Source organism: Diplotaxodon limnothrissa, linkage group LG11 (genome assembly GCF_057381915.1).
Source record: "Diplotaxodon limnothrissa isolate DT_005_m linkage group LG11, D_limnothrissa_male_GT1.1, whole genome shotgun sequence".
NCBI lineage: Eukaryota > Metazoa > Chordata > Actinopteri > Cichliformes > Cichlidae > Diplotaxodon > Diplotaxodon limnothrissa.
Window position 1 is genome coordinate 9,537,558 of NC_140606.1, and position 14,003 is coordinate 9,551,560.

The window sequence follows — 14,003 nt, forward strand, 5'->3', positions numbered from 1 at the left end:
AATGAGAGTGGTGAGAACACAAATTTTGTTATTAAATGTGGGAAATCAAAATTTGGGTTAGCAAACCTGGGGAAAAGAAAACTGACTGCTTAAGTTGGAAAATTGTGAAGGAGTCTGAAACATATACAAACATATACAGAATCACACAGAACAGGCATTAACCCTACTAACACAAACACAAGAGAGCTTATGAAGATTAGACAACATCTTCAGCATGTGAGTCTGTTTATCATCTTGTCCAAGTCACTTAGTGTGATGCAAAGACCAGTGGACTCATAGCACATTGGTTAAGAAATGATCAAATAATAGTAGAGAAATGTGTAGGAAAGGCAGAGAACATGCTCTGCTGGATATGCAGCTCCACAGACATGCATTAAACCTGCCTAAAAACACAAACACACATGCAATGAAAATTAGCTTGTTATCTTTCATCAGTGTTAAAATAGTGTCAATTTAGCAGACATCCATCCATCCATCCATCTTCATCCGCTTTGTCCGGGGCCGGGTCGCGGGGGCAGCAGCCTAAGCAAAGAGGCCCAGACCTCCCTCTCCCCAGCCACCTCCTCCAGCTTGTCCGGGGGAATACCAAGGCGTTCCCAGGCCAGCCAAGAGATATAATCTCTCCAGCGTGTCCTGGGTCTGCCCCGGGGCCTCCTCCCGGTGGGACATGCCTGGAACACCTCACCCAGGAGGCGCCCGGGGGGCATCCTTGTCAGATGCCCGAACCACCTCAGCTGGCTCCTTTCGATGTGGAGCAGCAGCTGCTCTACTCTGAGCCCCTCCCGGATGGCCGAACTTCTCACCCTATCTCTAAGGGAGAGGCCAGCCACCCTTCGGAGGAAGCTCATTTCCGCCGCTTGTATCCGCGATCTCGTTCTTTCGGTCACTACCCACAGCTCGTGGCCATAGGTGAGGGTAGGGACGTAGATCGACCGGTAAATTGAGAGCTTCGCTTTTACACTCAGCTCCCTCTTCACCACGACGGACCGGTGCAGCGTCCGCATTACTGCAGCTGCAGCCCCAATCCGTCTGTCGATCTCCGGCTCCCTTCTCCCATCACTCGCGAACAAGACCCCGAGATACTTGAACTCCTCCACTTGTGGCAGGAACTCATCCCCGACCCGGAGTGGGCACTCCACCCTTTTCCGGCTGAGAACCATGGCCTCAGATTTGGAGGTGCTGATCCTCATTCCCGCTGCTTCACACTCGGCTGCGAACCGTTCCAGTGTGAGCTGGAGGCCTTCACCCGATGAAGCCAACAGAACCACATCATCTGCAAAAATCAGAGATGAGATTCTGAGGCCACCAAAGCGAAAGCCCTCCGCCACTTGGCTACGCCTAGAAATCCTGTCCATAAAAATTATGAACAGAACCGGAGACAAAGGGCAGCCCTGGCGAAGCCCATCACCCACCGGGAACAAGTCCGACTTATTGCCGGCAATGCGAACCAAGCTCTTGCAACGGTTGTATAGGGATCGAATGGCCCGTAGCAATGGACCAGACACCCCATATTCCCGCAACACCTCCCACAGGACACCCCGAGGGACACGGTCGAATGCCTTCTCCAAGTCCACAAAACACATGTAGACTGGTTGGGCAAACTCCCATGCACCCTCAAGTATCCTGGAGAGGATAAAGAGCTGGTCCAGTGTTCCGCGACCAGGACGAAAACCGCATTGTTCCTCCTGTATCCGAGGTTCGACTAACGGACGAACTCTCCTTTCCAGCACCCTGGCATAGACTTTCCCAGGGAGGCTGAGGAGTGTGATCCCCCTGTAGTTGGAACACACCCTCCGGTCCCCTTTCTTAAAGATGGGGACCACCACCCCGGTCTACCAGTCCACAGGTACTGCCCCTGATCTCCACGCAACATTGCAGAGGCGTGTCAACCAGGAGAGCCCTACAACGTCCAGAGCCTTCAGGAACTCGGGGCGGACCTCATCAACACCAGGGGCTCTGCCACCAAGGAGTTGTTTAACTGCCTCAGTGACCTCGCCCCCGGAAATTGGCGGGCCATTCCCCTCATCCCCAGACTCTGCTTCCTCCTCGGAAGACGTATCAGTGGGATTAAGGAGGTCCTCGAAGTATTCCTTCCACCGCCTGACAATTTTCTCAGTCGACGTCAGCAGCGCTCCGCCAGCACTATACACAGAATTTAGCAGACACTTGTTATCAAATACTGAATTTATCCAAGAAAAAAAAATTGACTCTCTAGGTTGCAGGACAACAATTTAAACTTTTGTGGAAAAAAGAAAAAAGATCCTGGTTTGACCAACCAGAGATCAGACAATAAATTTAGTTGTTGATATAGTAAATTGGGAGAAGCTTCCTGCTTGATTGAGCAGCATAAGTAATTTACTGTATGAGGGAAATTGTCTTTTGTGATACTATTTTGAACATGCATTTCTGTTGTCCTGTCAACTTAGTGGGTTAATAGCCGATATGCAAATTATTTGATTGGTTTTTAGATTAATGAAAGGTGACTGAATTCTTGCACAGGTGACTGAATTCTAGCACGAGTGAATGGGATGTGTTGGAGTTTGTTAGAGTGGAGACTCTAAAACACTGAGTTTCCTGTTTTGATGTGCGAGTGAATCCTGTATTTAGATACACAACTCTGAATACGTCAGAACAAACGTCTTTTGTGAAGTGCATGACAGCATGTCACATGTTTTATGATGAAGGGAAAAGGAAAATTGAATAAAATAGATCTGTGGCCTAAATGAGTGAAGAGCACAGACCTGGTGATTAAACTCATAGTTATGTGGTGTGGTGTGTTGTGCAGCTGATGGTTGGTTTGGAGTGAATCTAGCTGATGATTCTTCTCCTGTTGTGAAGTTGATGAGGAGTTTGTGTCATGACTTAACAAGGCCTTTTTATTTTGATACTTTCACAGTGCACTGAGAGTTTGGTTTGATAATCTTTGTTATTTTTCATTTTTATCTTTTGAACAGGCACTGATTTTGTTTGTCTATTTCTTTTCTTTAAGCAGATCTGCACGTCAGAAATTAAAAGTGCTATTTTCTCCACATTAAAATGGGTTCTGGAGAAAGCTACTTATTTGGGACAATTATTAAATGAGTGTCCCAGCCTAAAAAAGGATTCAGCTATGTAATCCGACCTAAAGTTCCTCTTTTTCTTTTTGAGATGACGTCATTTTGCTGGAAGTGGAAACTAAATGCGACGACAGGTTCCACTATCAGCAAAGAAAGAAAGAATGAATGCATGAATGAATGGAAATAAAAAAGAAAGCTGACTGACTGGTAAAAGAAGCTGTGAGAAATTGTATACATCTGCGCAGTGCTAACATTTGCATTTTCTTTTCTACAGCATTACAGTTCTTCATGTGGTTTGATCACATGATTTATACCAGGACAACTGGTTGATGTTTTTCCTATTACAGGATTTTTGGGTTTATGTGTGAGGAAAACTGTGTTTACCGGTTATGAGTGGTGATGCTGTTACATTGTGTTTTTGGGAAAATGTGACGGTTACTTTGATGATATGAATAACATATTTTCCACAGCAATGGATGGTTGATTTTATGGTGTTTTTATGGCACCTCTGGAACCCGTTGACCTGTGTCTGACCTCCGTCTGACCACAGTCAATGTGTATTGCTAATGTTTGTTTCTTTGGGAATGCTGTGGAGGATTCAGCTGAAACGGACAAGTGACATGAGTAAAACAAATGAGAGATTACGGTATTTATGGAATAGTTTATTATGGGCTCATTTGCTGGCCACTTTTGGACCCATAATAATATATGAGTGGAGTGACTTTGCTTAAGAGAAGTCACTGATTACATTAATGTTAACTGAGCACATGGGATGATCCATGTTTGAGGCGAATTATGGTAATGATAGTGATTTAATGATTTGAGAAAACCTGCACATGACACTTGTCTTGCCCGTGCTGAATGCTTATTACTCTTTTGATATAATTGTTTATAAGTGTGAAGGTTGATTTTATTTCCAGATCTTGTGTATGCAGGCTCCTGGTGGAGCCAGTTTTTAAGACGGGGATCCAGGTTTGGTGAGTTGACGCATGGTTGTCCATGCGTCAAGAGGTGGGGTCCAGAATTAATATTAAACAATGTTTACTATTATTGTTGCAGTGATTTGTGTGATTAGCTGTTTATTTACAAGTATTAAATCTATGCAAGTGGTGCATCCATGTTCAGATGAGGCTTTGATGGCCTATAAGTGGAGTTCACTGAACTAAAGAATGTGGTTTGATGATTGTTGACATGCTCTCCAAATAGAAGTCTTTCTGAAATACAGGTGCAGCAGTGAGAAGCAGAAACATTCCAGGCATAGCCCAGGCAGTGGTTGAGGTCAAAGGTCAAGCTGGTTGGGGCCCATCATGAAATCAGCTGAACTAGGAGGAAGGCAGAGAAGCTGAGTGTTTTGAGACAGATCAAGCAGGCCCAAAATCAGGACTATGCATGACGAGAAGGAGTGCCTGAGAGGATCGTCCACAAGATGGGAGCTGAGGCCCGGAGAGAGACTTCAGGAGGATCAGAAATCATCTTTAGCACAGCAGACATGACACAGAGAGCTGTGCTACTGAGCTCCAGGAGATTTTAAATAAAATGAAAGATTCAATATTGACGCTGAGGAAGACAACTAAGGTGTACGACGTGCTCTGCCTTAAACCTTCAGCAGCATTGGAACATGAAAACTCGAAGGATGAGGGAGCGTGCCAAGCTCCATCGACAGCGCAGAAGGAGTTCGAGGATGACATCATGATTCTGTGAAAAGCACAGGAACCAGAAGCTATGGTGGTGATGACAGCAGTTTCCTATGAACATCACCTAATGCTGTACCACTGTACTGTGAATACGATGATACCCCGAAGACTGCTGGGATCATAACAGCAGTAAGACAACCCTGCACCCTTTCCACAGAGGGGTTTTTCTGCAGAGCGTGGACAATTAAGGAGTCATAAATATCCCCCCTCACAGAACGAAGGCGTTTTCAAAAACACCCGTGTACGTGTGGACGTAGCCTCAGTCTCTGACTGGAAGCGCTAATTCGTCATTCGGCTTTTGTCAGACTAAAGTAACTGTTAAAACTGTTTGAAAAGCTAAGCTATACAACAAGGAGAGATTGAGAATTTCCTTTTAGTTCTCAGTTTATTTGATATTGACAAAAGTTAGTCAGTTTTGTCTGTTCTTCTGTAACACAAACTAAGATTTATTTTTAGAATTAATATTTTGTTTCTAAGTGGAATTGACAATTTAGTAGTCTGTTTCGTTTGTTCTATTTTGAAACTTAAACGCTTTAGCGGCTGCCTTTTGTGTAGTTTGCAATATTTGCCTTTATTTATCTGAAAAAGTCTCATGTTCCTTAAGTACATCTACCCTGTTGAACTTATTATGGGAAATAAATAATATAATAAATAAATAAAAACAAGCTGCTGATTATTTCACATTTTACTTGTGAGCAACGGCACATTTAAATCTTACAAATATAGTTATTTGGCTTATATCGTGATAGATATCGTTATCGCCTGAAATGAAAAAAACATATCGTGATATGAAAAAATCTCATATCGCCCAGCTCTAATTGAAACTGTCAGACATGAGGTATTCATAACTGGGAACTTTTCTAGCATAAAGGTCAAAAACGGGGGAATGTTAGAGTTTGTATTGTTGATTGTCATTTATGCTTAGAAATATTTAACCATAGATGCTTAGAAGTATATAATCATTTGTAGATTGAAAGAATGTCTCATCCTAAGAGGTCTGTAACAACTCTGTGTGGCATGGAGAGGGGGTGAGTTCACTCCCCTACAGAGGAGAGATCGTATCTTCCTTTGCTGATTTATGTACTCTTAGGTACTCTTTGTGTGAATGTAGACGTCATATGTTAATGAACCTATGCATATTCATGTAACCTCAATAAAAGGACAGTGGTACGGGAGAACGGACGAGAGCAACTGGGGTCAAGCGAAGGAACGGTGCCTGTCCGGTTCTCTCCCGTGCATGAGAAACATGAAGAAGCTTGCCTACTTGTGTCTTGCTTTGCAGTGTAATTATATTGTCTTCAACGTTCCAGCGGATAGATTCAAGCTACAAACCTATCAACAACCTAAAATAGAAATACTGATGAACTAAAAGCACAAGCAAACTGAAGTAGGAAATATAACACAAACAACATAATAATGAATAAAAAAGACTCAAAACTATTAACAAAAAACACTGTGTAAACCACCCAGGGACCATAGCGCACACATAGTTTGTGTGCTTTCGGATGTTTGTTGCATTTGAAATTACCTGCAACTTAAACATCCTTTAACTTTAACGTCCCTTTATGCTTGCTACTCTTTTGTAGCTCAAATTCAAATTTTATTTGTGACATTCACAATAATACACACAGTCCGACATGCAGTGAAATGCTTATTGCTGTGCAAGTCCCGAGAAGAAATAACTTCAATGATACTGAAAACAAACAAACAAAAAGCGACTTTAACCCCTGACTATGGTGCACGGTTTTGCCTTTTTGATCTCTTTTTATGCGACATCTCTGGTAATTAATAAACGAACAGGACTGTGTATCATGTGTTATTGTTTAGGCTTAAATCGGCTCACAGGCACGTGAATAATTCCCTAAACCTTTCTCTCCACCTTCTTCCTGTTGAGAATAGATTCTTAATGTACATCAAAGGTAAAGAGAATATAGTTTGTGATTGCTTGCAACATTATAATATTGCGGTTAATGAGTGTAAGAATACAAAATAGCAAAAAAGGCCTGGGATGGGAACAAAGAACTGAGGTACAGGGCAGAAGGACAATCAACCCCCACCCCCAGGACAGTAGCAAGAGTTACTGAGGGTGAGGAGCAGACAAAGGGCAAACGGGCACTACCTTAAAAGGAGATGGGGGTCAGGGTGTCAGCACCCTTGGCCACTGTACTAGTGTATTTCCATTGTGGGGGTGTTTACTGTAGGGGGGAGGAGACCAGAGGTTATAACTGTACTGTTGTGTGGAGTTCTTTAGATCAGCCTTTAGCATAGGACTGCATAGGAATGCAGTGTGCTGATCTCCAGATGCATCTGTAAGAATAATGGGTAATAAAAGGATTGTGTAAAACATGGAAACATCTCAGGGTGATCTCTACCAGGACCAAAAGAATCGCATAGACCGGCGTTGTCTCGACATTCCAAATGAATCTTTTTATCTACAAGCTGTGTGAGAAATTTGATTTGTTCATCATCTCCGACTCTTTCAGGAGGATTTTCAATCCTTCCAGCTGGAACCACCCACTTCACTGGAATACTAGAAAGAAGCACAGCTGTCTTACTAACATACAAAAACATGATCAGGATAAGATGGTGGATGAAAAAAAATCCTTCACTGGAAATGGGACAGGGCCGTTTCTAACTTTTTTGAGGCCCTGTGCAAGATTTTGTTTGGCTGCCCCTATTTTATAACATTATACAGGGAGGTTACAACTCTTAAAGATGATCTGTGGTGATGCATCAGCGAGGTACACTTTAAAAAGAAAAAGAGCTGGATATGTGAATCTAAAATTCAAATAAACATTTTTCATGTTCATCCAGCTATTCAGTCAATTCAGTGTCCTGCTATTTGTAGTTTAATTTTTTAAATGAGATGTTTGTTATCGTATTGCATAAGTATTCCTCACACATCAATCAGATGCTACACAGTATAATTCTACTGACGACAGGACATGGAGACGACAGACTGGAGACAAAAAGAAGAACTAACATATAAAAAGAAATCAAGAGCTATAACTAACAAACTCATGGGTACTTAACCATAATATACTCAGGAACGAGAACATAAATAATTTCTGAATTTAAAGACTATTTATGATAAGTACATAACAAATTCAAAATACTGAGTCAAAGGCAGCAGCCGAGTATAAACAATGAGTTAAAATCAATTAGAAAGGACAATGGGAGCAAATGAATGGACGGAAGTACAGAAAGACCAAAGATTACAGAATAAATCAGGAAATTAAGTCACCCTCTACCTAGAGGATTTAATAAAGTCACAGAATCAAAAATGTCCAAGAAGTTTGGTTTCTTAATTGCAGTTAGAGTGTGAATAAGAGTCTTTGAGTTTCAAGTATAGTTTTCCATTACTCACGACTCTGTTAAGACTACAGATAATCTCTAAATACATCAGATTTTTATAGTAATCTCACTTCCTCTGCACAAGTTGACACACACAGACTTATAGCGAGACAAACAATTGTCTCTGTCTTGTGCTGTAGTGGCATCACAGGGCTTGTTTTCAGTAACCCTTCCCTGTCTTCTATAGAAGAGCCAGTCCAATTGCCATTTACAAATCACAAAATATAAGAGAGATGCATAACAAACAAGTCATTCAAACATTTCATGGTTATTAGTATATTGTGTTTTAAATATCTTTAATGCATTAACCAATGATAAATGAACCTTTGTGACATGTGAAGATGAAATCTTAAAATAAATGGAAACTTTCTTTAAATCATGGTTAAGAGTTACGTTGGGTGAGTGCTGAGTATTTGTATATGTGTGCATGAGGGTGGGAATGCATGTTTGTGTCTGTGTGTGCCTGTTTGTCTGTGTCTATATGTCAGGTCGGGTCTTAGATTCCACCTTTCTGGGAACTCCCAGGCCCTCCAAAGTATGGAGGCCTATCTCCCCTCACCACACTCCCTGCCGGTGACTGATGCCCTCGGGGGTCGGTGCGTTGGTGGTTCTTGGTGTCCAGGGCTGGGTGCTCAGGTATGTACCAGCTCACTCCCGGTGGCTACTTCAGCCAAGTAGCCACCGAGAGGGCCTCTTCCAGGGCGTAGAGGCCCCTTGGGCCTCTGGGCCTGCGGCTCGGTTCACTCTAGCACGCCAGTGCAGCCCCCTCTGGCTTCTGCTCTGTGACTACTGGGTGACCACTCGTCTGAGGTTCTCCTCAGCTCTTCCCAGGAGGGTGGCACGGATGCCCCTCTGGTGGTCCTCCTTGGGCTCTCGCACTCTGGGGCCTCTGGATATCTGGAACCTGGATCTCCTCCATACCTGCTTCATGCCCTGGGGGACGGGGCTATGGCCCTCTACACCCTCTAGCAGACCGTTACATGGGGAAACCTTTTGAATACAAGCGCGCTGATCCACACAGGTGTGCACACAGGTGTTCACTGTTCATAGACATAAACTACACCTTTCTTGGCTGCTACTTCAAAGCACATTGTGCGCTGTCTGTCCTGCGTGCTGCACAACAACATTCAATATTTAGTATTTACTGCTGTTTACACTTAGCTAGATTAATGCGATGGTGTTGTGTTTAGTATGTTGCTTTGTTTTGGTTTTTTTTGCTTGTTTTCTCTTCTTTTTCTCTCAACAGTTGATCCAGGAGATTGTTTTTTCTTTCTCTTTTTAAGTTTCTCACTGTCCCTCTTCCCTTCTGTTTTTCTTTTCCTTCATCTTTCTTTCTCCTTTTCCTATCCCCCAGTCATATCTGTCCTGTCTGTAACAACTGAAAATAAAATAAAATAAATAATAACAACAAAGGTCGATCAAATGGACCAATACGGCAAGGCCGTGATGATCCATTTGGCAAAGTAAATCCCTTGGGTATCCTTGTTGATCTTCAGACAACAATTCTGACGGCTAAAGAACCAAATGGGACAGGCAAAAAAAAAAAACAAAAAACAAGAGTTATACACATGCCTATGAGAAGACCAGGGCCCGTATCCCTAAAGCTTCTGAGAATCCTCTCAGAGAGCTCCTAACTTAACCTAAAAATTCCTTGCCAGGAGTTTTAGCTTAGAAGTGATTCCAGAACATTTTCAGTGAACTCTGAGCAAGGAATGGATGGAAAATCCTATCTTAGTGAGGAGGTGTGGTTGACCCCGTTGCTAGGTATGAGTCATCATTTCAAAAGCCGTGATTGGTTGATCCTACAAGTTTGATGGAAATGAGCTTTTGGTGATAACGAGCAAAGGATGTACCCTCAAATCAATAAACATAATTATACACTCTAATCTTATGCTGACTGTAATTGTAAATAATATTTCACATTCAAGAAAATATCTGGAAAATGAATAGTAAGCTGTAGGGGTTATAGCCTAACATTAGAATCTAAAATATGTGAAAACTTAAACTCATTACACCCTGTTCAAATAATGATTCGTGTCTTATTTGCTCATATTAATATCCTAGCTGGCATATTTTGTACTTTCACTCCCATATGGACCCTGTTGAAAACAAGATGGCCTATCTCAAGGGGCTGTCCTTAATGAAGTAGAAATCACAACGTTACAAGTCCAGTGTGGTCTTAACGAGGGTAACACGGCTCAGCTTTTAGCAATGTCTGTGATTGCAGACCCAAGTCATCACTGCTGCATTGTTGCATTTTCCCGGTTGCCAAATACCTCAGGGTTGTGATTACTTTCGTCTCTGGTGTAATAGTGTTGTGGCGTCGAGTTGGTGAAGTAATTGCATCTCTAAGGAGATCCACCACAAACATGATTCCTGCACGATCCAATCTGTAGCTTCTCAATAATTCCCTGTCATCCAGTGTTTGCAGGACATCTCTCCTGCCTCTTCTGTTGGCCATTTTGTGCAGCTGCTTAGGGGAACTCCTAAGCCACTAAAAGTCCTCTTCCCTGCTCTTAGCAGATCTTGCCTTAGGAGCCCTTTTAAGCGTTAGGAATCTTGAGGAATAGCTTTTATATTAACTGGGATTGTCGTGTCACTTTTAGGGGAAATTCTAAGAAAACGTCATGACTCTGAGAATTTTCTTAGAATTTGGCCGCTAGGAGCCACTTTTTGCACAAAGATTCTTTAGGGATACGGGCCCAGGTTTCTTGTTATTTGAGGTCTTCCTCAATTTAACAGTAACATGCAACACACACTGTATTCATATTGTATTTGATCTGAATGAAAAAGGTACTTTACTCACTGTTGAATATTATGTAATTGTAAATTAAATGTAAATTGTACTGAAGGTCTTTATTGTTTAAGCAATAAATTCAGTCTCTGGATAAATGAAGATTTATTGTTCAAAAAGAGTCTTACAGTACTGATACATCTGTTTAGAAAACAGGAAGTGGTGGGCTTACATTACTTAACATTTCTGGCATAAAGCAAAAATGATAGCACATCCTTTCAAGCATGAAAACAAAGAGAAAGCATCACACTAGTTAATGAAAAAGGGTAGAAGCTAATTGTTGAAGAAAAAGCTGTTCCTGTCTTCCTTTTTTCTTATAGCTTTTTATATTATATTTTTGTTTTGTTTTTTAAACATTTTTCTTATTATTCATTTATTTTTACTGAAGCTGATATGCAAATGGGAAGAAGAATGTAACCATTTGACTTTGGTCCCCTTCTTGATTTCATGTCATTGCCTGAAAAGTAAGAAAATACATGTTTGAAGTATATATGTGCGATTTTAAGCAAAGAACAAAATACAGAAACAGAAGGGAACAGGGCTGTTTTGTTTCTGTCCTTTGATCCAGTCGGAGCCTTCAAAGATGTGTGGGAAAACAAACATGAAACACAAGGAACTTTCAAAAAGTGAAAAACAACTAAAAAGAAAAACAAAATGCATAATGTGTCTCTAACTCTACATCAGTTTCTAAGACTTTTCGAAAATATTAAATTTTAAATTTAATATCAAAACAACCAACAAAAATCTGCCCTGTTGCTTGAAATGACTGTGAGACCATTGAGGCATTTGTGCACGGAAAGTTAGCGGTGAAGTCAGTGGAGAGCCAAAAACTCAAAAGCCTTTAATCAGAAGGACTTAGAGTAATTTAATTAGAAATGTAATCTTGAAGATGTGTGTGGATGTAAAATTCCAAATATTTTGCATTTAAAAAATCAAAACATGCATGCGCATTTAATGCTCCAAACTGTAAAAACAAAAGAAAAGAAACATTTTTTTTCTCACCTCCGAGATAACCTGGAAAGCCTGTTCCACATGCTGTGATAAATGAAAACAATCATTATATTGTTATCATATATGATGACAGACTCAGAAACCAACTGCATCTGATCCAAAATATTTTTCTACTTACGTTCCGTATATATATATATTAAAGAGAGTACTGTAGAACTGATGAGAGGAAAAATGTCTCCTCCTTGTTAACAGAAAGCTTGATTCTCTATAAAAAAGACTCACTTGTATTTTTTTTCCATGAAAATCCAGAAGATGCCAAAGAGCAGAGCTGTACCAATCCCCACTACAGCAGGAATGATGATGTGATTACAGTTCTCAATACCTGGAAATAGACAGAGTTGGTATTTGCTTGGGTTTTTGTTTTTGTTTTTTTGCTATTGCTTCTTTAGAATACAGACAACATTCATCTAAACATACTTTTAATAGTGATATTAACATTTTCTTAATCATGCAAAGTTAAGGGTTAAAAAATATATTGGAAGTAAACTACTGAAAGGATCTCACGTTTTACATGGAGTGTGAAAGTTTCAGGTGATTTCAGCCCTCCATTAAATTCAGCAGTGCAGGTTATCTCTCTGTTGTCATCCTTCTCCTCAGGAATAACTGTCAGGATGGACTGTGTCTCCCAGTTTCCATGTTTAATATCTTTATGATGCACAATGACCTTTGTACTATCCATATTCCATGTGAGTTTAGGAACATGAGTGGGGCAGGTGTGGATGACTGAACAGGTGACAATGTAGGGCTCTCCTTGAGTGGCTGTCTTTGGTTGGATCAATGTAGGCTTTGGAGGCTCAGCTGAAAATGAAAAAGTCAGACATAAAGTAAGAGGCAAAATGATTTAACAGAAAACTGGTATAGATGTTTGAAGTCATGGAAAGTTGGTGACATACTGATCATGTCCAACTCAACGCAGTCTTCAACAAAGGAGAACTTGTCCTTGGTGGGGTCATTGTTTTCTGTTCGCACTAGTTCAACCCGGAAACAGAAAGGGCCATTGTCATGAATTCTAATTTGAGTTATTTCTAAGGTGCAGTTGTTCTGGCCCAGATCTCCCACAAGCCTTGTTCGGTCCCTAAAGCTGTCCTTAATCAGTGTAGGATCCTCATGATAGATGTTGCTTTTTTTGTCATTTTTTTCATGCCAGATTCCTCTGAGTCTGGAGGAGGGCAGGTTTCCTCCAGTATGGGAGAATGAACATGGTACCACAACACAGGATCCAACCTGTGTATAAATGCTTTTTACAACCGTGGCCTTCCATTCATCACTGGACACGGAGCTACAGATGACTGAAAGATAATTTTTAAAATAACAAGGAAATTATTTAATTATACACATTAAGCATAAAGAGACTGGAAATAAATAGCTGACCAGTGATGTTACCTGCAAAAAGCAGAAAGAATTCCTTCATAATTTTCTGCTTGGCCATTCTTCTCTGATGTTGGGATGTTTGATTGACACTAAAGAAATCAAAACACTACATTTTACTATGATAACCAAAGCAAACCACAGCTGTCGAAGTGGACTTTATTCAAACAGCATTAATGCCAATAGACATTTATTTATAATTATTCATACAATTTATATCTGACAAATACGAGCCATCATTGTAAAAAGTGATTTTCCTTGTGTGTAATGTCAATAAAGTGCTAAGTATATCTTACAAATAAATAATGGCATTATTTCAGTAAAAGTATCATACATGCTTATATGTATATGTGTCATTTATACAAATGGGTGAGACAGACAATACCAAAAATACAGCCACATAACAAAACCTTCAAGCAACACTAGAGGGCGCACCCTTCATCATCTAGACTCCAATGTTAAATTTTTATTTTATTTTTTGATATACTTTCTGAATGGAAGAAGAGAATATCAGTCTTGTGTAGATTTGAAAATTTGCAGTCTTCAACAAAGGAGAACTTGTCCTTGGTGGGGTCATTGCTTTCTGTTTGCACTAGTTCAACAGAAAGGGCCATTGTCATGATCTTTAACATCGGTTATTTCTAAGGTGCAGTTGTTCTGGCCCAGAAGTCCCACCAGCTTTGTTCGGTCCTTAAAGCTGTCCTTAATCAGTGTAGGATCCTCATG

General features: G+C 40.8%; 1 protein-coding gene across 1 annotated transcript; it reads right to left on the reverse strand.

Moving 5' to 3' along the window:
- Nucleotides 1-11,896: 11,896 nt before the first annotated feature.
- LOC146622323 (myelin-associated glycoprotein-like) lies at nt 11,897-13,338 on the reverse strand. Its single transcript, XM_085365051.1, has 5 exons — nt 13,293-13,338; nt 12,803-13,198; nt 12,414-12,707; nt 12,132-12,231; nt 11,897-11,933 (listed from the first exon to the last, which is right to left on the reverse strand). Exons 1-5 carry the CDS (start codon nt 13,336-13,338, stop codon nt 11,897-11,899), a joined length of 873 nt encoding a protein of 290 aa, XP_085221177.1.
- Nucleotides 13,339-14,003: the final 665 nt, after the last annotated feature.